Here is a 22,495-nt window from a genome sequence, read left to right as displayed (position 1 = left end):
TAAAGGTGCTGTATGCAAAAACAAGAGGGATGGCACCAGGGGAGTTTCTGAGGCTTCCGGAAATCGGTCACGTTCAGATCAAGATACTCCAATAGAGCAGTAAATCACTCTAATAAAGCAGTCACAGTATTCAGAGCATCAGTGTAGCAAGCTATGTAGCTATAAATAAGGATTTTTATGTACTTAATCAGTGATATTATATACATAGTTGGTGGAGGGCAGTTATTCTCAGCAGGCAGTTACCTTTTTGTGGTCTTAACCAAACGTTTAGCTATGCTCTTAATCAGATACCAGTCACCAAAACATCCTGGAGCCGCCTATGACAGAACAGTAAAGTAGTAATTACTATCACTGAGTGAAACTATACAAGTTATGAGCAAGTCTCTGATTGATATTAACTAGATCATAACTGTATTAAAGCAACTACAATATACAGTTCATAGATGATAGGACAAATACTGTAATATCATTATTCAAGAAGGCAACCTGTCATCAATATGCAACTCACCTTGCTATCAAATTGATCTCTGTTAAAATTAACTTATTGTGACATTTTAAAGCAATTTTAGAGCATACTAATCAATGCAATTTGGATATTATGGAGATCAACATATTCTAGAAAAGTGGAGTTAACTAGTTAAATATTTTAATTTAAAAATGAAGTAGGCATCTATGCAATAAAAAGTAGTGAAAAAAGAGATGAATGATGGTGTTACAGCATAGTGCGGTGGGAGAGTGCCAACTTTGGCACATTAGCTATATATATAACAATTATTTTGTTTAATGCCAAAGTAGGAACTTCCTACCAAGCTATGCTGTAATATCATCATTCATCTCTTTTTTACTATTTTGTATAGATCCCTACTTCATTTTTAAATTAACATAATTGTTTTAAAATGCAACTTTGTTTAGTTTTTTGTTGTAGTATAGCTAGCTATGTTGTATCTTGTGACTGTTCTATTTTTAGAATATCACACACAGCTGCTGTATTAGAGTAGTGACTGTTGTATTAGAGTATCGCAAATCAACCAAAGGGTGTGCAGTTAGCTATACCAATAAGGGGTGAGGTCATCTTGCTTACTGTTACATAAATCCATCCCAAAAACACCTTCGCTGTAAAAAAGGCACGTCCAAGAAACTACCAGTACCTGGAACCCTATGTAAAAAAACAACTCAGAAAAGTAACTGGTAACTTAAAGAGCTGATATCTGGAGTGGCCAAGAATACAACTAAGTACAATTACTAAAGTTTTAATCCATGTAACAACACTTGACTGTAAAGCAGATGCATGTACAATTATACATGAAAGTAACTGGCAACTGAACAACTGATATCTGAAGCGGCCAAGAATGAATGTTCATTATTATGCAACTAATTCAAAATTTAAACATGAACCTTTATCATTCAGCTGTGTTCTATATTCACTCTTGCTGCATCCTTAAGTAATTTCTTTTAATTCTATAATTGGCTGGTAATTTGGCCGTCTTTTTTACTGGTAGTTCCTTGGACACGCCTTTTTTTACAGCGAAGGTGTTTTTGGGATGGATATCACTCATTTTTGTCAGTGATAGACTCTACAAATTGGTAAAAAAGGTAACTTTTAGATGATATTTGAAAATGAGCAATTAAAATTAATGCAGAATATTATCTTGGAGAGTCAAAGATACACCTGTCATCTTGTATGACAGTGTTATAAAAAGCCATACATACTAATGACTGTTTCATAATACCGTTCAGAAGTATGACTTTACAGTGTAGTATGACTGTTCTATTAAAGTAAATCTATCTTTACTACATGTGACAATTACTGTTAGAATACCCCATATCTGTGCATGGTAATGCTTCAGACTCAAAAGTAAACTTCAGACTCAAAAGTAGACTATGCTCAAAAGTAAACTTCCAAGTTCCTAATTAGTTCACAGTTGCTATATGTGACCAGGCCTGCGAAAACAGGGCATGTGGGCACAAACTACACTCCATCACTCTACAGGTCATATCTCAGTACTGGAAAGGTATATTTCCATTCTGTAACTTGCATCATAATGCCAATTAATTGCATACTAAGAGCCGAAAATTGCAATTCCATAGCATAATGGTAGAAAACGTTATGAGTGATGAAACTGTAAAAAAGTAGGCAAAAATCATGTGCCCACATGCCCTATTATCGCAGGCCCGGTCACATATATACAGCCACATATTATCAAGAGTCCTTAATAAGAGTACATTACGGACTCTTAATTGTTATTATCATAATATTATAACCATTTTTTTGTACTGTGTTCACAGCTTCAGGATTGGAACAGCAGAGAAAGGAATGGGGCACTCAATCATCAAGACTCGGGGAGATGGAATAGCATTGCCATGGACAATGCTGGTACTAATTCCTCAAGGGCGTCACAGTGCAGTATGGATGCAACCAGTGTATAAGACCAGAGCCTCGACCATCACCTTTTGACTGAATTTTTATACTTGATGAAGCAATTAAAACTAAAAAGTTGTAGTACTTACACTTTCCTCAGGGAGCATACTCCCAGACTCCCTGCCTGTTCAGCAGAATAATAGGATTGAGCCTTACCAGGGCCGGAGGAAGCGGTCTGGCCAGTCAGGCCATAGCCTGGCTACTTTTTCAGCATTAATTTTAAATATATATATATCCGGGTCGCTGATAGGCACTGGCCAATTATGCTGGCGTGTTTTTGGGAATGATAGATGCCTAAAGCATCATGCAAGCATTGTGATATAATGCCAATAGAATATTTTACAACATGATTCTGTTAAATCCTTCCTGTGACAATCAGTTATGGAAAAGATCGAAACACTCTAATAGAACAGTCATCATAATAGAGCACTCAGATGCTTACTGATTTATTAGTTAAACGCTTTATGAAGCTAACAAATATGAAATATAAATAGCTTTGCATGGAAGCATACATAATTGAATGAATATTTGAACACTGCAGCATAGCATGCATGATAAGGTAAGCATATAGTTTAGTGCCTACCTAGCTATTCACTGAGTTGTGATTTCATCGCATTAAATTAGTTATATAGCTATCAGTTTCAAATGTTAGACTCATGCTGCATGCATATAGCTATAACAAAAGGGAACAACACTGAATTTATATGTGTTACAACTGTATTATAATGTAAGAAATTGACGTGAACACATGACATACATGCAGTGAGTTTAACACAAGTGTTATTTGCTAGGGAATTTACAGCTGAAAATAGTCTCATATTTAATCTCAGAGCATGTAATTTTGAATATTTTCCTCAGGGAGCATACCCCCAGACCCCCCCAGCATTCACACAAGTGCTCAGCATTTCATAGTGCCTACCCCCATGGCCTGACCACTTTAGAATTGCTTCCTCTGGCCCTGCTTACTACCACTTTCACGTTTACTCAGCAGGTGCTCCGGATGTATCAGCAACATGATATACAATGGCTGTAGGTAATGCTAGTTAATGCCCCTAGGCAGAGCTATAGGGGTGGGAATTTTGCCCTACCATCACAGTACTGTCAGTAGTTCTTCTTGCAGTTCTTTGTCCGGCCATCATCAACTGCTGTCAAAACATTAGTCTTCTCCCCCCAGACCCTTCCTCAAGCATGCTTATCACACAAAAGTAATTTAATTAGTTTAGCAGTGCACAAATAATTCTTGACAGCTTATACTATATTAAGTACACGTACCGCATTGTTGAACCATGACATACTACCAGAATCCAGCGACAACTATCACGTGATCTATTTAGGGGAAATCTTGTGGAAAGTCCCTGATCACCTCAAGTGGACACACGTGATACGCGGTTTTAAATTGTCTATCAGAAACTCGCTCCTCGTGAGAAACTACAATGTTTGAGTAACGCTTAAAGAAAGAAGTAAGAGTCTAGAATACTGAGGTACTCAATGATTGGTATTGGAGGCTAACGAAACGAGGAGTGAAGTTCGCCCCAGTGTGTAAATTGCCACATCGCCCGCAATCGCCACAAACTGATTAACTGTGAGGGTTTTGGGCTCGGTTTTTGGACCTGTGCAGAGCTGAGAACTTCTAATGCTACTAAGACTAAGTAGCAGCAAATGCTGGTATTACCTCATGGCGAGATTGTCGACAAGGTGTACAGACCAACTGCCACCTGCCACTTACATCATCAGAAGTCCAGGAACTTTGGTGGCTGCAGATTGAAGAAGTAACTAGCAAATGTAACGTGAATAATGTTTGTATGTACTCATTCACACTGCACACTGGTCTAAATGACTGAATTGATATACAGTGAAACCTGTCTAATCAGGTCTCTGTGTAGTCTGTTAAATCCCCAAATGTGTCGTTTGTGTAGAAAGTGACAGATTTTTTAAGTGTAATAGCTATCTAATCCAAAACAGCCAAGCTGTAAAAAAGTGTGCGGCCCTCAGAAAGGCTATGGTGAAAAAAGATGTGAAATCCAAGGTGGCGGCCAAGAAATGGCTGTGATGGTAGGTTAATGGTAAAAATTTAATAATGACAATTCAGGTAAATTTTGTGAAGCGGCACAAAAATTCACCTGAATTGTCGTTATTAAAATTTTTACCATTAACCTACCATCACAGCCATTTCTTGGCCGCCACCTTGGATTTCACATCTTTTTTCACCATAGCCTTTCTGAGGGCCGCACACTTTTTTTACAGCTTGGCTGTTTTGGATTAGATTTCATTTCTTTTTGTATTTGTATACCGCAAAGCCGGCCTATGGCCAGCTTTGGGACTTTTTTAACCTATGTTTTTTTCTTTACTACAGGAATAAGAAAAGATGAAGTAGATGTACTTTAAATATTTTATCAGTAAATGTACAAATTATATATACGTGACCGGATTTGCGAAAAGGGGTCTTCCACACACATCCAATTTACGAACTTTGGCAGTTCTTAATGTCAGATAGGAAAATAGTATTGCCTTGAAATTTGGACAGTGATGAGTAACCACATAGGTTAATAGATGAACAAAATTTCAGGTTAGTATCTTCTTTGAGCACAAAGGTATGGTCATTCAAGTTCATAGAATTGGATGTGTGTGGAAGACCCTTTTTCGTAAATCCGGTCACATATAATACATATGTGACCGGATTTGCGAAAAGGGGCCTTCCACACATCCAATTTGCCAACTTTGACAATTGATAACTTTAGATTGGAAAGAGCTATTGTCTTGAAATTTGGGCAGTGGTGATTTCTTTGCAGCTGAACTCTCTACATGATGGTTTCTTTGTAGCTGAACTCTCTATAAGGTAATTTCTTCTAGGTGATCTCTCTACAGGGTGATTTGTTTGTAGCTGAATTCTGTACAGGTGATTTGTTTGCAGCTGAGCTCTTTACGGTTTCTTTGTAGCTGAACTCTCTACAAAGTAACTTCTTCTAACTGATCTTTCTACAGGGTGATTTGTTTGTAGCTGAACTATCTACAAGGTAATTTCTTCTAGCTGATCTCTCTACAGGGTGATTTGTTTGTAGCTGAATTCTGTACAGGTGATTTGTTTGCAGCTGAGCTCTTTACAGAATGGTTTCTTTGTAGCTGAACTCTCTACAAGGTAACTTTTCTAGCTGATGTCTCTACAAGGTGACTAATTTGTAGCTGAACTCTCTACATGGTGGTTTCTTTTTGTAACTGAACTTTCTACAAGGTGACTTCTTCTAGCTGATCTTTCAATAGGGTGATTTGTTTGTAGCTGAACTATCTACAAGGTAACTTCTTCTAGCTGATCTCTCTACAGGGAGATTTGTTTGAAGCTGAACTTTCTAAATGATGGTTTCTTTGTAGCTGAACTCTCTACGAGGTAATTTCTTCTAGCTGATCTCTCTACAGGGAGATTTGTTTGTAGCTGAACTATCTACAAGGTAACTTCTTCTAGCTGATCTCTCTACAGTGAGATTTGTTTGTAGCTGAACTCTCTACAGGTGATTTGTTTGAAGCTGAACTTTCCAAATGATGGTTTCTTTGTAGCTGAACTCTCTACAAGGTAATTTCTTCTAGCTGATCTCTCTACAGGGAGATTTGTTTGTAGCTGAACTATCTACAAGGTAACTTCTTCTAGCTGATCTCTCTACAGGATGATTTGTTCGTAGCTGAATTCTGTACAGGTGATTTGTTTGCAGCTGAGCTCTTTACAGAATGGTTTCTTTGTAGCTGAACTCTCTAAAAGGTAACTTCTTATAACTGATCTTTCTACAGGGAAATTTGTTTCTGGCAGAATTTTCTACAGGGTGATTTCTTTGCAGCTGAACTCTCTACATGGTGGTTTCTTTGTAGCTGAACTCTCTACAAGGTAATTTCTTCTAGCTGATCTCTCTACAGGGAGATTTGTTTGTAGCTGAACTATCTACAAGGTAACTTCTTCTAGCTGATCTCTCTACAGGGTGATTTGTTCGTAGCTGAATTCTGTACAGGTGATTTGTTTGCAGCTGAGCTCTTTACAAAAAGGTTTCTTTGTAGCTGAACTCTCTACGAGGTAACTTCTTCTAACTGATCTTTCTACAGGGCAATTTGTTTGTGGCAGAATTTTCTACAGGGTGATTTCTTTGCAGCTGAACTCTCTACATGGTGGTTTCTTTGTAGCTGAACTCTCTACAAGGTAACTTCTTCTAGCTGATCTCTCTACAGGGTGATTTGTTTGTAGCTGAACCATCTACAAGGTAACTTCTTCTAGCTGATCTCTCTACAGGGTGGTTTCTTTGTAGCTGAACTCTCTACAAGGTAACTTCTTCTAGCTGATCTCTCTACAGGGTGGGCACTTGTGATTTGCCTGAAATATACACACTCGCACTCGGGCTGCGCCCTCGTGCTCGTGTGTATATTTCAGGCAAATCACTCGTGCCCATGTTACAACTACTACGTATATAATTTGTATAATTCCTAATAAAATCAATAATAATTGAAGTATGAAAAATCTTCTTTAAGTTCTTCCTGTGGTAAAGAAAAAAACACATGGGTTACAAAAGCCCCAAAGCCAGCCATAGGCCGGCTTTGCAGTATACAAATACAAAAAGAAGTGATATCTAATCAAAAACAGCCAAGCTGTAAAAAAAGGTGTGGCCCCATAAAGGCCATGGTGAAAAAAGATGTGAAATCCAAGGTGGCGGCCAAGAAATGGCTGTGATGGTAGGTTAATGGTTAAATTTTAATAACGACAATTCAGGTGAATTTGGTGCCAAGACCAAGCGGCACAAAATTCACCAGAATTATTGTTATTAAAATTTAACCATTAACCTACCATCACAGCCATTTCTTGGCCGCCACCTTGGATTTCACATCTTCTTTCACCATGGCCATTATGGGGGCCGCACCTTTTTTTACAGCTTGGCTGTTTTTGATTATATATATATATGTGACTGGGCCTGCGAAAATAGGGCATGTGGGCACATGATTTTTGCCTCCTTTTCACACTTCCTTCACTCATAACTTTTTGTACCATAATGCTATGGCAATGCAAATTTCAGCTCTGAGTAAGCATTTAATTGGCTTTAGGATGCAAGTTACAGAATGCAAATATTCTATTCCAGTACTGAGATACGACCTGTAAAGTGACGGGGTGTAGTTTGTGCCCACATGCCCTGTTTTCGCAGGCCCAGTCACATATATATATATAGTACAACTTTATTCAAAAAAATAAATAAACAGCCTAACAGGTGTGGCCTTCAAAAAGTCTGGGTGAAAAAAGTTGTGAAATCAAAGGTGGCAGCCATGAAATGGCTGCAATGATGTTGATGATGATAAATTTTAATAATGCAAAAAGCCATTATTAAAATTTATTATCATCCACATCATTGTAGCCATTTCATGGTCACCACCTTTTACTTCACATCTTTTTTCACCCAGGATTTTTGAAGGCCGCAACCTTTTATACAGCTTGGCTGTTTTTACTTGGGTTATACTTACCATCAAATATATGGGCATGTTGCATGTGCTTTCACTACCACTCCAACTTCCACTATTCTGACAAGTCCTAGTGTCACTACCAGTTAGCTCATAACCAGTGTTACATGTGAAACTACAAGTGTCTCCCTCATAACCCACTTCTACTCTACCAGAACTACATGACATTCCTCCATTGGATGGTGTTAATAGGTTATCACATCGGATCTCTACAAGCATATGTGAATATACATACAAAGTTTAAAAGAATCATATATTCATACCAATTAAAAACTGTATTAATGGTTGTCGGTTATTTGCAGCAATGTCTGGATTAGCTAAGCTAAATGTACTTGATGAATTAACTAAAATACTGCCAAAAGCAGTGTATCCTTCAGTTGCAATTGTCCACATTCGATAACGTGTGTCAGGTGGTTGATAAAATCCTATAACATCTCCAGCTTCAAACTCAATTCTCTCACTCCCATTAAGTAACATATTCAATAACCAGTACACAATATTGCCATTTTCAACTTGAACTATTTCACTTTCTGCTAACTGAACTGCACCAACTCTATTAAACTCCATATCAGGTGTTGTTGGACGCCACACTTCAAGATAAGGATCAGTTATTCCATTAACAGTTCTATCCATACTAGCAGATACACCTGTTATCCTACCATTACAAGTGAAATTAGCACGCGGAGAAAATATGTATTGACGTTGTGGTGGAATACTACGATATCCTCTCTGCTGAACTGGGACTTCATCAAAACAACTTACCCCACCTGTGTGTATATGATATGTAGTGTCATAATAAATGTGACAGGATGTTGAAAACTGTTGCAAATCACAAATCCAACCATTTCAGAAAAACTTTCACACAGCTTCACACCAATGTACCTTTCACAAAGTGTATTGAAAACAATGGGTGAAAATAATTGGTGAATAAAGGATGTTAAAAGAAGAAAAAAGCAAATTTTAATTGTGACCTGCTGAGTGAAAGCCAGTCATGACTACTTCACATTTCCTTGAATTTCATTTATGGCTTCTCTGTGGTCTAGAGGGAAAACCCAATGAGTTGTATAAGTTTTAGCTAATCTGGGGGAATACTTTAGAAGTTATAGCAGTAGACATCCAAAAGAACAAAACAATTAATTGTACAGTGACTATGTTTACAAATAAATTACAATCATTGATTCAATCAATCATACATGTGTAAGTCAAGAGTGCAACAGGCCATGGAGGGCTGGTTACCCATGAATTGGGTAATAAATTTACATACAGTTTTTTTTTCATGCAAGAAAGCTGTTCAGCTTAGAAACAGGCAGTTACATTTTACCACAATGTAAATAAACACACATAACTCACATGTACAGAAACAAAACAAAGTTATTCTTACTCTTCATGAAGAAGCAAATTTGATGTATAAAGTGTATAATTTTATTTATTGTTTCACTGTTTACTGAAGTGCTTATTAATTAATGCATAAATTATTTTGGTAACTTTTATTCTCTTTTGTAGTTATAGAACATTCCCTTAATGTGACTATGCAAATGTGTGCTTGTGTACACTTATCATGGTGCTTGTTTAATGAATAGTGTGAGCTTAATGTTAGTAAATTTATTATTTTATTTATTAATATTAACATTTTACAGCGACCAGCACTGAAGGTCTACAGCAACATGTGCTGCAGCCTTAGGATTACCTAACCTAATTTTAAGGACTTAGACTTAATGAGACTTAATGAAATTGGATACTGCTAAGATATCACAAGTTCAGTTCACCTTGTTCTCTGTTGATTTTGATGTGTATTAGGCATTAAGGAGCCAGCACAGCCCTAAGCAAGCTATAGTCTTCAATCGTCATCCACACTTTCAGTTAGTGCCCACCCTTACACCATCCCACCCCAAAGTCCATTTACCCTAACATCCACTCACCCACTTGCCCACCTACTCACCCAACTACCCACCCAACCTCCCACCACATCTGAACATTCAACAGTCAGCTACTAGTACGCTTAATACAATTTGCAAACTATATACATAAGCCTTGAAATATTTTGTTTTAAAATGATTGCATCTGGACTGGTTATTTAGTCACATATACATACATATTTTTATGGTTATGGAAATTATTGTACCTTTCCTACAAACTGTATCACTACCACTCCAACTTCCATTACTCTGACAGGTCCTTATGTCACTACCAGTTAACTCATAACCAGTGTTACATGTGAAACCACAAGTGTCTCTCTCATAAACCATTCCTACTCTACCAGAACTACATGACATTCCTCCGTTGGATGGTGTTGATAGGTCATCACATCGGATGTCTATATAACATTTTGCAGATCATATTTGATGACAGTATGCAACAACTTACCAAATAAAAGCTGAATTAATGGCTGTTGAGGATTTGTAATACAATCTCCACACATGTCTTCAACGTCTTTAAACAATGTGCCAGTTAAAGCAGTTTTACAAGCTAATTCCAGTCTATGTGCATAACACCAAGACCATGTGATCCATGGAAGCACATTTTGCATTTTCCCATTCATCCCAGCATGCTCAGCAACATTAACTGATGCACCGTCCGTTCCTCCTCCAACTAAAACTGGTTTGCCACTAATTCCAATGACATTTTCCTTGTCCAGGGAATCAATTATTCCTAATGGTTCTAGTGACTTTGATAGACATTTCAAAAGACCATCTGCATCAGCTCTATCAGGAGTCATCAAAGATAATAATCTCACACATGTCTTTATTTTCCCAGCAGAGTCATCTTTATTACAAAATAAAGCCATGACTGACTCCTGCTCCACATGTCCTGTATCAGTACTACCATCCATTAAAAAACTATAAAATTTGGATTTTGACAGCTGAGCAAAAAAGCATTCCTGTTGTGCTAATGCAATATAATGTGTGAACAATTTAGCTGACTGAGGTGTTCCATAACTTGAGCCAATATCAACTCCATGATGAGATTCCAATTGGTGTAAAGCAGGAAACTTCTCAAATGCTATGCCTTCTTTTGCCATTAGATAACAATTAATGTCGGTCGTTAAATAAAGAACCACAAACCATCAGCCATTTGTTTCAAGCTGATATTGTTCACTTGTCAACCGCCGTCCAATGATGGTGGTTGTTTTGGTAGTTGTGAAGGGTTCCATGGTTCTCCTATACAATTTTGTAATAGGACCATTGATATGATCAGCCACAAATTGTGGCTCCCAATTGCATGAGGCTTGGGGGCGAAATACCTGGGGGTTCCCAACTTTGAAGCCACAGGGATTTCTATGGCCATAGAAGGGCTACAGCCTTTCCCGCCAAGCCGCACATATATAGGAACCCCACACTGTACCACTGTACCCAATAACCAGAATACTGATCCCTGCTTTGATAAAAAGAGATACTGTAGGACGTAACCTATAAGAATGAAGTATTGTGCATGATGACGTAATAGAAGATTCAAGAACCTGAGTCCCAGGTAGTAAATATCCATTCCTCACTAGGCCACCAAGAGTAGGCAATGAAGTATCTATCCTTATCAAGGGGGCCTCATGAACTAGCTGGGCCACGGACGGAAAACAATAGACGAGTGTTGCAACTATTCATGTACTGTGCATATAGGGGGAATTGGTTTGATGAGGGGGTTAATGCAGTGAAGACAGGAAATCCATGTAATCGTGTGCATTGTGTTGTAAGCACTGTGCAATAATCTCAATGGTGGACAGTTTATCCTGGGTATTGTGCATGCTCGTATCCCAGTCAATAACCTCAAGCAAAGATACGTAGGTATGGTTCAGTCCTTATATCTGTTTGTATCAATGTGGTACACCCATTAGGACAATATACTAGCAATGTATTTATATGCTGAGGTAATATCATAAGAGGTATAAACCCGACATTTAGTAACATCATTTAGAGCGTATGTGATATTTTAAGCAGTCAGCTACAGAGAATGTACTGATACAGTGGTGACTGTCCACTGTGTCTGTCTGAATAATAACAGAAACTTAAAACAATTACACCTTTATAGGGTACAACCAATTGTGCTGAGATCTTCTACTTGAGGTTGTACTCTGTGCCATTCTGTATTATGTACATGTTGATGACGAATACTCTGTGATGCCCAATAACATTAACTGTGTGCAACAGTGTTACAGCCTTTTCCTGTCGGCATTGCAGTGTTAAATAGTAGTGCATAATGTGTCAATTGTTGACCATATATACTTTGCATACCCAGAATTCTACATCGGGTGTACACATTCCAGCTGGGGTGCTTGTCAGTGACACAGACTGGTACTGGTGATAATTACTGAGCATGTATTGATACTTAAACCCCAGTGTGTGGGAGTATCAAAGTGCCGCGCTGGGTTATAACTACCATACAGCTAGACAGAGCGGCGCTGCTACTGTACGATATATTAGTTATCACCCAGTGATAACTAACTTATCACCCTGTTGTGGAGCCACTCAGTCTCTTTCGTGACATCATAATAACCGCGAATGGCATTGTTTACCGATGGAACAAAGAGCCAAATAAGGAAATATTGATACAAAACACACCAATACAGCACTTAAAACTACCTAAATCTTACAAGAAAACTGTTAATCCTTTACACAATAACACTACAAGTTACCAATACGATAGTTTAACAAATGTCAAGAATAGTACGTGACGATTTTCGCTCCAGCAATCACTCCCAACGGTCACTATGGTGAAGAACTAACTTCCTCTAGCTTCATTGTTCTATCTTGGACTATGGTAGCCACTTGTTGGTCTTTATTTTTCTCTTGCACACCACGCGACACCACTATACCAATTTCAGACGAAGGCGAATCGTACCTGGAACCGCTGCTTCATAACACCGCCCTTCGCTACAGTTTTGTAGGCAGTATGTAAGGTCTCTCTTGTGGCTACGAAGTAGAATCTCCACACAATTCGGACGAAATCTTGAGCACAGTGACAGGAACTCAAACCGGAACTTAATTTACTATCCGTAAACTTCTGCGCACTCCTGCGCACTGGGATATAAAACGGTTATATCCCGTATACTTGGATGATATCATTGTTATTACACTCGTCCTCGGCTCCGCCTCGGACTCGTGTAATAACAATGATATCACCCTCGTACCGGGATATAACTATAACTTAAAGAGTGCATTTTTATTTATTATTTTGGTTTATTGGCATGAAACTAGGAGAACATGTTGAACAGGCCCTGCCAGTGTCAGATTGCAGGTATCGATGTGTAGTGTTAGGTATTTATGTAGGTACAAATGGATTGAACTTTATGCATCGATTATGGTAGTCTCACTTTTGTATACAACTGTATGTGCATGCATCCCATCTGGGTATACAATGTATGTGTGACACACGTATAAAGTGTATCCAGTGTTTGAATGAGAATGCTCACTGACCCCAATGGCCAGATGGGACTTTGGGTGCTCGCCTTTGTTTGTGAGACATAATAATAGTTGTGGCTGTGCCTCCAGAATTTTTATACTGATCCAACAAGGCAGCTCCATATTTTACCTAGGTGGTGCTAACATTGATGACCACAACAAACGAAAGCTTCCTCGGGTGTGTGCATGTGAATACTGTATGTGCTTGAGAGAGAGAGGGTGATGGATAAGATAGCACTAATTCATAACCTGTGTCCCTGGTAGTACTAGCTAACCAAGTATGAATAGTATGCATGGTGGGTATTGTCATACAGCAGTTACATGCACCTAGTGTTAAGGTTACGGTATAGTCATGGGTAATCATTCAAAATTTTGAATGCCTATCGATACTTTTTGAGAAGCCCATAAAACCAGTCTAGCAGCATGAAAAGTATTAAATGAAGGTGAAGCCTTTCATATTTAATGTTTTTATGTAGCTACAGCGTAGTTTGAGGCAGGTTGAACACTACAATTTGTTGTAGTAACACAGGTAAGCCAGCCCCGTACATCGCTCAGTTCCAGCTGTCACTACCATGTTTTTCCATCGCTAAATACAACAAAAGCTGTAGGCTCTATTGGCATTTCTGGGGCATAGTGATACTGTGTATTAAATTTACTAGGTCCTGTGGTAGCGTTTTTGGCGTGCTTTTTCCCAGTGACTCAGATACAAGCCTTCAAAGAGCTTATTTCACTCGAAAAAACTACTAAAAGTTCCAATAAAACGTCTATACAACCAGTAACTTAAAAAATTGCTTCCACAAGACCTAGATATTTTAGTTGTTTAGTCACTTGTGTTGAATTTATAAGGATTCAGTAATCTGTTAGTCTGGTTTTTTGTGGCGCGTTTTTATAAAACATCGCTCTATTGTGGACCACACACCCAAGAACAGTCATTGTTCTGTAGTAAAAACAAACAAGCACAATTAGTTGTATTGCTAACATAACACAGTTGTTGAAATTATTTATCCCTGCTTGGTTTAAGCAGGTTTTGTAATTTGTTCTGCCCACGCATTTTAAACTATTCCATAACCTTAAGCGATACTTGCAATACTGCAATATTAATTGAATACCGACTACAAATACTGCTGCATTTTTGGCTCACCTGGGCCCTCTGAGTACCACTTGCACTTTTACACTGTCGTTATGTTCTTGCAATATCCGTGCCGTACCATGTAGTGCTGGGAGGTATTGGATTTTTTGCTTCTTGCATCCGGTATTGAGAAATATACGTTGATATTCTGGTAATCAACTTTTAAATCAAGCTGGTAATGTTATTTGTGTTAAAAACAGTCAGCAGTTAATCTGTAAATGAGATTACCACAGGTGAAAGTTGTTGGTGTCTAACAGGTTATAAATGCCTTTTGCTAACTGCTATGCAGTTGCATACAAGGCTAGTGCTACACTGTAACCTGAAACCTCACAGTTTACTGTTAGGCAGGACTTGTAGTCATCAACACATAAATCAATTAAATGCCAAAGACCCAACGTCTGGCTTCCTTCATAATGTGATACACCTAATGGAATTCATACCAATATTACCTGTATGTTTGAAAGTGAATACCTTTGTGAACCAGTTTGGTGATAATACTGTGATATCCCAGTACTAGTACACTGCATTATTTTATATGTAATTGTTGTCCAGTCTTATGGTCTCCACACTGGATGTGAATTATTCAAATACAGTTGACCCACATACTGGAGAACTGTTCAGGAATGAAAATGGGCAAGCCAAGTAATATAACCACTTGTTATATGCGCAATTGACATCAAGGAAAAACTGTACATGGCTAGTAAGGAGAAACTTCAGATGAAGATAGCAGACCCACAAACTATTGTACATACCGTATCTTTTGAGACTGCTGTTTGATATCATTTATACTAAATCCGGCTCAAGGCATACACCCACAGATAGCTAAATACATACTACTGTAGCAAGTCACACTTCCAGAATCATATACACTACATTGTTTACAATAATAACTTATAAGTAATATATTATTACAATGAAAACCTGAAGGACTTTACCATTATTGGACCACTGACACCGCTCCACCAGTGATATTAACATTTGTTATGCAATGTAAAGACCACGGCATATGAGTTAGCCAAAAAAATTATTTTAATATATTCATAAAGACAATTTGAATCAACTCCTCTAATAGACCATTCGTTTACCCTGATAGAACATGTACATATATTGGATGGAAACTATATTATGTCCACAAATACTCAAATGCACATACTGACCCTGATGCCCGTACCTTAATGCACATCCCCATTGTTTATGTTTGTTTTTAAAAAAAAAAAATTTTTTTATGACACTTCACGTATAGAAAATACATACCATCATTGTGATTAAATGGTGGATCAATGTAACCAGTTGGAGTTTTGTTTTATTTTATTTTATTTAAAAAAAATAAAAAATTTTAAGGTGAAAGGGGAGGAGGGGGGCAGGCTGCTCCATGACAAAGAAAATAAAATGAGGGCCCTGCCAATGTCAGCTAACTACTGAAACACACATTGCTTGCTAAAAAAAAAAAAAATTATCTTTACTAACCAACTTTTTTTATTTTATTTTTTATTTTTTTTTACTCAATGAACTGACTCACTGGCACCCGTACTCCACACAAATAAAAAGAGGGTCACGAAAGTGCTAGCCCACTACTGGAACGCACATCACTAGCTTATTATTCTTTACTAACCAACATTTTCCCCCTCAGTGAACCAACTCACCGGCACCTGTACTACACACTATTTAGTGCTATGAAGGCACACACAGGGGTGCTACAAAGGTGCACGTGTGTCCCTTGGTGGACCATTACAATGCAAACCCCAGGGCCCCCGAGACCAAGGAGTGTTAACTTATGAATGGGCAATTTGGGCACCTAAGGAAGAGTACTGTTGCAGTGCCTACGGTATCTACTAAGTACCCTCCCATTATTAGACCATTGACATAGCTCCACCAGTGGTATTAACATTAGCCATGCAATCCTAAGACCAATGCCAATGAGCTAGTGATCCAAAATCACCTTAACATATTCGTAAAGACAATTCCAATCAACTATTCTAATAGAGCATATGTTTACTCATACATAGGTGAATACTTTGGATCGAAATTGTACACCATCCCATATGGTACATATGCACATACCGACCCCACTGTCTGTAGTACCCTAATGCAAATTACCATTGTTTACATTTCTTATGATATTATACCGATACTGCGGATCAATACAATCAATGTAACAAGTTGGAAAGTACGGAGATTATATTTATTTTTATTTTGTGGAAGTAGAGAAGAAGGGGTAGGCTGCTCCATAACAAAAGAAAATTAATATGAGGGCCATGCCAGTGCCAGCCAACTACTGGAACACACACCACTTGCTTAATATTCCTTACTTACCCATTTTTTTATTTTTTATTTTTTCCCTCAGTGAACCAACTCACTGGCACCTATACTACACACAAATAAAATAAGGGCTACGCCATTGCCAGCCAACCACTGGAACGCACACCACTTGCTTAATATTCTTATTAACCAACATTTTCCCTCTCAGTGAACCAACTCACTGGCACCTGTATTACACATATACAAAAATGAGGGTCATGCCAGTGCCAGCCAACTACTAGAACACATACCACTTGCTTAGTAGTCTTCACTAACCAACATTTTCTCCCTTCAGTGAGCCAACTCACTGGCACCTGTACTACACACTATTTAATGCTATGAAGGTACACACCGGGTGCTACAAAGGTGCATGTGTCCATCACAATGAAAATCCCAGGGGGCCCTGAGACCAAGGAGTGTTAACTTGTCAATGGGCCCGTTGGGCACCAAAGATAGAGTGGTAATTACTTACAGCACAAATGATCCCTGAGAACAATTTTAATTGCCTGCAGCACAAATGATCCCTTGCTGGTCTGCTAGACTAATATATGTAGCTAAATCAGTTCCACTGCACACATTAATTCCGACAGTTTTTTTCCTACGGGGTATTCCGTATAATATACATGGACACTACAATGATTGCTATTTGGATTAGTGCCCCCTAATTGCAGTTGCTAACCTGAGTGGGAAACGATTAGTACCATAATATTATACGTATGGTGTGACTACTCTATTAAAATCAGTGCTAGCCATCCAATATTAACTTTGCTCACCCAGCCCCATCATATTTGTGCATTAACTACAACAGGCACATCCAGCTTAGTACCTAAGCTAAATGACAGCACAATTCTCGTGTCCAAACGTTGTGACCATGACCCCACTCGAGCCGGTTCAGCAACGCACGTGCAGTCTAATTATTTTCGAAGATTACCTTATTTAATGCCTAGTACACAAGTCAAGACAACCCTCTGCATGCCTACACCGAATATCCCCCAAAACACGTGGGGAATTTCATGCGTGGTTTCGTGGCTTTTACTGCAAACGAACAACGCATTGATTTTCTGGCATACCGAGGCCCTCACCAGCGCCCGAATCCGAGCGACGCCGCGCGTGAAAGCGCACCAGCTATATATCGTCATGGCAAAAGGCTGAGTGTGCAACCACGCCAACCGCCGCACCCACGCATGGCGCCACGCAGACCCGAACTCTGGTGAAAACCTCAGTACATACAAGTCGCGCACAACAATACATGGAAAGAACTCACTGGGCAGGCATTAAGGCAATCGATTAATCCACTGTCCGAATATTGAACTACTTCATCTCCCACCGACCACATGTACAATCCCGTCCACTATGTAGTGGCACAAACAATGTCTGAATCGGACTCAGAAACTTTGTCCCATCACTGGTCCCTTTCTTCTTTTTCACCTTTGTCAATGAGACCGACTTTTTGTACCACCTGGTCACCCAATTGGAATGACCCATACACGCGGTATTTTTCCCACGCATGCGTTCATAATGTTTTCCAATTAATACCTACTGTTCTATATTACATCTAGTATTGTGATGCAGGTGTGCTACGTATCTACATAGCTGTAATGTGTCGCTACACCACCCAAACACACACACAAATTATCTCCCTCCATTAACTTTGTTTAACAAGTTAAACTCCATATATCAAATTTCATCTTCATTTTGGCTTTTACAGACTCCAGTAACATCAGAAATGACCTGGCTATAGAAGCATATGAAGCAATGGGCTGGTTTGCTGCTTTTGCATTGTCTACGGCAAGGCGCCTCATGGCTGCTTTATGCTGGTCACTACTGGCGTGGTCAATTAAATTACTGGCTTTCAAGTTTCTGGAGCCAGTTATCCATACAGACGAATAATTACGCATACCTTGTGAATGATCTTCATAACACTTGCACATTTCACAATATAGGCCTTGCACCATCGTCAAATCCTCCTTTACTGCAATACATCACAACCAACTTAAAGTCTGATACCCACGTTCGTAGTTTCGTTGCCATTTTTCAAATGTTGCAACTGTCAACTGCTGCTTCGGATTCTTCGACATAGAAGACTGTTGTGCGCCGGTATCTGAGGCCAAAGTGGCATCTGTTTCAAGGCTAGCGTCATTGCTAGCACTACTATGTTTTCTAATTAACTGTATCATTGGTCATTCCAAGCAATATTAATTTCATGAGTCACGTGATAATGTGATTAATTTTGTGAGTCATGTGATCATGTGATGATGGTCCTTCGTACGGTACGCATTGTGCGTACGTAACTATCTAGTTTGCACATATTACTATTATTTAATGGTAGGACACAATGACCTGACATTTTTGATTATGTTCGGTTCTGCAAGGTAATATCCGGATTTTGTCTGGTGACCGACCGTTATATTCGTCTCTGTATTATTCTGCATTAGGCCTGAGCCTATTATGCTCAAAATTTTATCTATTATTCCTTCCAGAATTTCCCCAAAAAATCTCCCATTTTTCTTTTTTTTATTCTTGTATCTAGCCTATTATTCCATAATCATTCTCATTCTGGCTAGTCACTTAGTTGTGAAGATGCTGCTATAAGTAGTTTTGCTAGAAATTAATTAATAGCCATTTACGAAGCATTCCATTTTACACATCATTTTTTCTAGCCATAAGTAGTTACAACAAATTAAGAATAGCGATATCTGCAGTAATAATTTAAGTGTTTTAATTATTACTGTATTAAAGCTGTAGCTATAGCTACATACTAGGTTAGGTGGTATAGATAATGATATCAATATGTTCAAAGACTTGAAGAAGACACTGGTATAAGATGTACAAGTTTCAGAATTACAGATAACCATGCAGTTAAATCCTTAATGCTGTCTGCAGATTGTTAACATGAAATGATCTGACTGCTCTATTAGAGTATTTGAGCGTTCTATTAGAGTATATCGATCTTATAGAAGCTTTTCAGCCAGGGCTCCGCAGCACTCCTACAGCTATATATCATTCCTAGTAGCTTTAGCCTTTCTAGAAATCAAGAAGAGACACACCCTTAATTCTACCGATTATTCCCGTGGACGTCCGATAATTCTAAAATTATGCTCCTATAATTCCGGAATTATTCTCACAAAATTGGTGACCTATTATTCTCAAAATTATGCCAGCATAATAGGCAAAGGCCTATTCTGTATTCATGCATTCTTCTCATTAGTTGCCGCACAACTTTTGCACCAAAAGTGCTCATCATCTAAGAATAAAAGTAAAGCTTCATTTATAGTGCATTGAATGCAAGGTTGTAGAACAAAACTTGCTGGAATTTTTCTGTAAGCCTCATGTAAACTATGACTAAACACCTATGCTGTTCAACTTATGCATACGTACCTTTATAAGCTACTTTAACAACAAAGGTTTCTTTGTGTGGCATTTAGCTCAGCGGTTAGAACATGTGCTTTTGATTATCAAGAGGTCCTGGAATAATATCCAGCTGGTGGTATTACATTTATTTCCACGATGACACCTTTTGGTATTTAATAGTCATCAAGTGCAACAAAATAGTGATATTAAGACACACGGTAGTGTGTCGTGCGGCCCAAGAAGCCGGCGCGCAACACCAGTGAGTATATTGACAGGAAGAAAGAAAACGCAATATTCGCACCTCCGTAGCTCTGTGCTGCCATGACGAAACAAGACGATTTTTGCTGTGGACACTCCCTCCAGCTTCAGTACTCAACATTCCAAATTTGAGCGAAATTGCTTCACGCGTTCCCGAGATATGCGACTTCAAAAATTGGCTTAGTTCCTTAGTTTTTTTTTTCTTTTCTTCTTATTTTTCTTCCTCTTCTCGCACACTTACAAAAACTGCTATAAAACGCGAACGCCACATTCGATTGCCTTGAAATTTGGCACACTGAAGGGGGGATATAAAATCGCATCTCGGTACCAACTTTGGCTGGAATACGATAAACAGGCAAAGAGATATGAGCGACTATTCACGAAAAATAACACCAATATGTTGTCACGCCTACAGGGTAAATCGCGAATGGGAAGAAGTTGAAAATCGGTGGGTGAATAGGTTAACTATTGAACCTCAAACCTTTTGTGGTTTGAAAGAAATCGAGCTAAAAACCAGGAAGATACAATGAAAAAACCAACAGTGTGTAACAATTATGCAATCGAGATTAGCTAATAAAAAACGACTGCTTGCCACGCCTACCAGATAAACCGCTTGGGGTAATGCTTTGAAAATCGTTGTACAGATGGAGTAGTCATCTTAGAAAGGCTCATCAATGGTGTAGAAGAATCAGACTTAAAGCCACGAAGTTATAACACGAAATCCAACTTGGTGCAGCAAGTGCGAGATAGAGATACTCTAATAGAGCAGTCATCCTAATAGAGCAGTCAACCTGAAGAGAATTCAAGAGATCAGCTACAAACAAGTCACCCTGTAGAGAGATCAGATAGAAGATGTTACCTTGTAGGGAGTTCATGCAACTATGGAAAGAGATAGTTCAGCTAGAAGAAATCACCTTGTAGAGTTCAGCTACAAAGAAACCACCATGTAGAGAGTTCAGCTACAAACAAATCGCCCTGTAGAGAGATCAATAGAAGAAGTTACCTTGCAGAGAGTTCAGCTACAAAGAAACCATCATGTAGAGAGTTCAGCTACAAACAAACCTCCCTGTAGAGAGATCAGCTAGAAGAAGTTACCTTGTAGAGAGTTCAGCTACAAAGAAACCATCATGTAGAGAGTTCAGCTACAAACAAACCTCCCTGTAGAGAGATCAGCTAGAAGAAGTTACCTTGCAGACAGTTCAGCTACAAAGAAACCATCATGTAGAGAGTTCAGCTACAAACAAACCTCCCTGTAGAGAGATCAGCTAGAAGAAGTTACCTTGTAGATAGTTCAGCTACAAACAAATCGCCCTGTAGAGAGATCAGCTAGAAGAAGTTACCTTGTAGAGAGTTCAGCTACAAAGAAACCATCATTTAGAGAGTTTAGCTTCAAACAAATCATCTGTAGAGAGTTCAGCTACACACAAATCTCCCTGTAGAGAGATCAGCTAGAAGAAGTTACTATGTAGAGAGTTCAGCTACAAACAAATCACCCTGTAGAAAGATCAGCTAGAAGAAGTCACCTTGTAGAAAGTTCAGTTACAAAGAAACCACCATGTAGAGAGTTCAGCTACAAACTAGTGACCTTGTAGAGACATCAGCTAGAAAAGTTACCTTGCAGAGAGTTCAGCTACAAAGAAACCATTCTGTAAAGAGGTCAGCTGCAAACAAATCACCTGTACAGAATTCAGCTACAAACAAATCACCCTGTAGAGAGATCAGCTAGAAGATGTTACCTTGTAGATCGTTCAGCTACAAACAATTCACCCCTTAGAGAGAGCATCTAGAAGAAGTCACCTTGTAGATTGTTCAGTTACAAAGAAACCATCATGGAGATTTCTGTAATCAATATATGTATTATATATATAATTTGTACATTTACTGATAAAATATTTAAAGTACATCTACTTCATCTTTTCTTCTTCCTGTGGTAAAGAAAAAAAGATAGGTTAAAAATGTCCCAAATCCGGCCATAGGCTGGCTTTGGGGTATACAAATACAAAAAGAAATGAAATCTGATCCAAAACAGCCAAGCTGTAAAAAAAGTGTGCGGCCCTCAAAAAGGCTATGGTGAAAAAAGATGTGAAATCCAAGGTGGCGGCCAAGAAATGGCTGTGATGGTAGGTTAATGGTAAAAATTTTAATAATGATAATTCAGGTGAATTTTGTACC

At 38.6% G+C, this 22,495-nt stretch overlaps 1 protein-coding gene across 3 annotated transcripts in view; it reads right to left on the bottom strand.

Moving 5' to 3' along the window:
* The window catches only part of LOC136254698 (tyrosine-protein kinase Mer-like), a 59,406-nt gene that overhangs the window by 22,336 nt on the left and 14,575 nt on the right, over positions 1 to 22,495 (bottom strand). Inside the window, exons 1-5 of one of the 3 annotated variants that reach the window (XM_066047434.1) lie at positions 10,262 to 14,572; positions 10,020 to 10,211; positions 8,161 to 8,664; positions 7,901 to 8,106; positions 244 to 317 (exon numbers count right to left, since the gene is read on the bottom strand). The exons of 1 other annotated variant lie outside the window; for it this stretch is intronic. In XM_066047434.1, the coding sequence (XP_065903506.1) occupies positions 244 to 317; positions 7,901 to 8,106; positions 8,161 to 8,664; positions 10,020 to 10,211; positions 10,262 to 10,916 (1,631 nt within the window). In that variant the 5' untranslated portion in view covers positions 10,917 to 14,572. Of the gene's footprint in view, positions 1 to 243; positions 318 to 7,900; positions 8,107 to 8,160; positions 8,665 to 10,019; positions 10,212 to 10,261; positions 14,573 to 22,495 lie in introns of those variants that run through there. One more of the 3 variants, XM_066047435.1, reaches the window with a different exon arrangement.

The sequence above is a fragment of the Dysidea avara genome, chromosome 4 (genome assembly GCF_963678975.1).
Source record: "Dysidea avara chromosome 4, odDysAvar1.4, whole genome shotgun sequence".
NCBI lineage: Eukaryota > Metazoa > Porifera > Demospongiae > Dictyoceratida > Dysideidae > Dysidea > Dysidea avara.
This window is presented reverse-complemented; position numbering and strand designations above follow the sequence as displayed.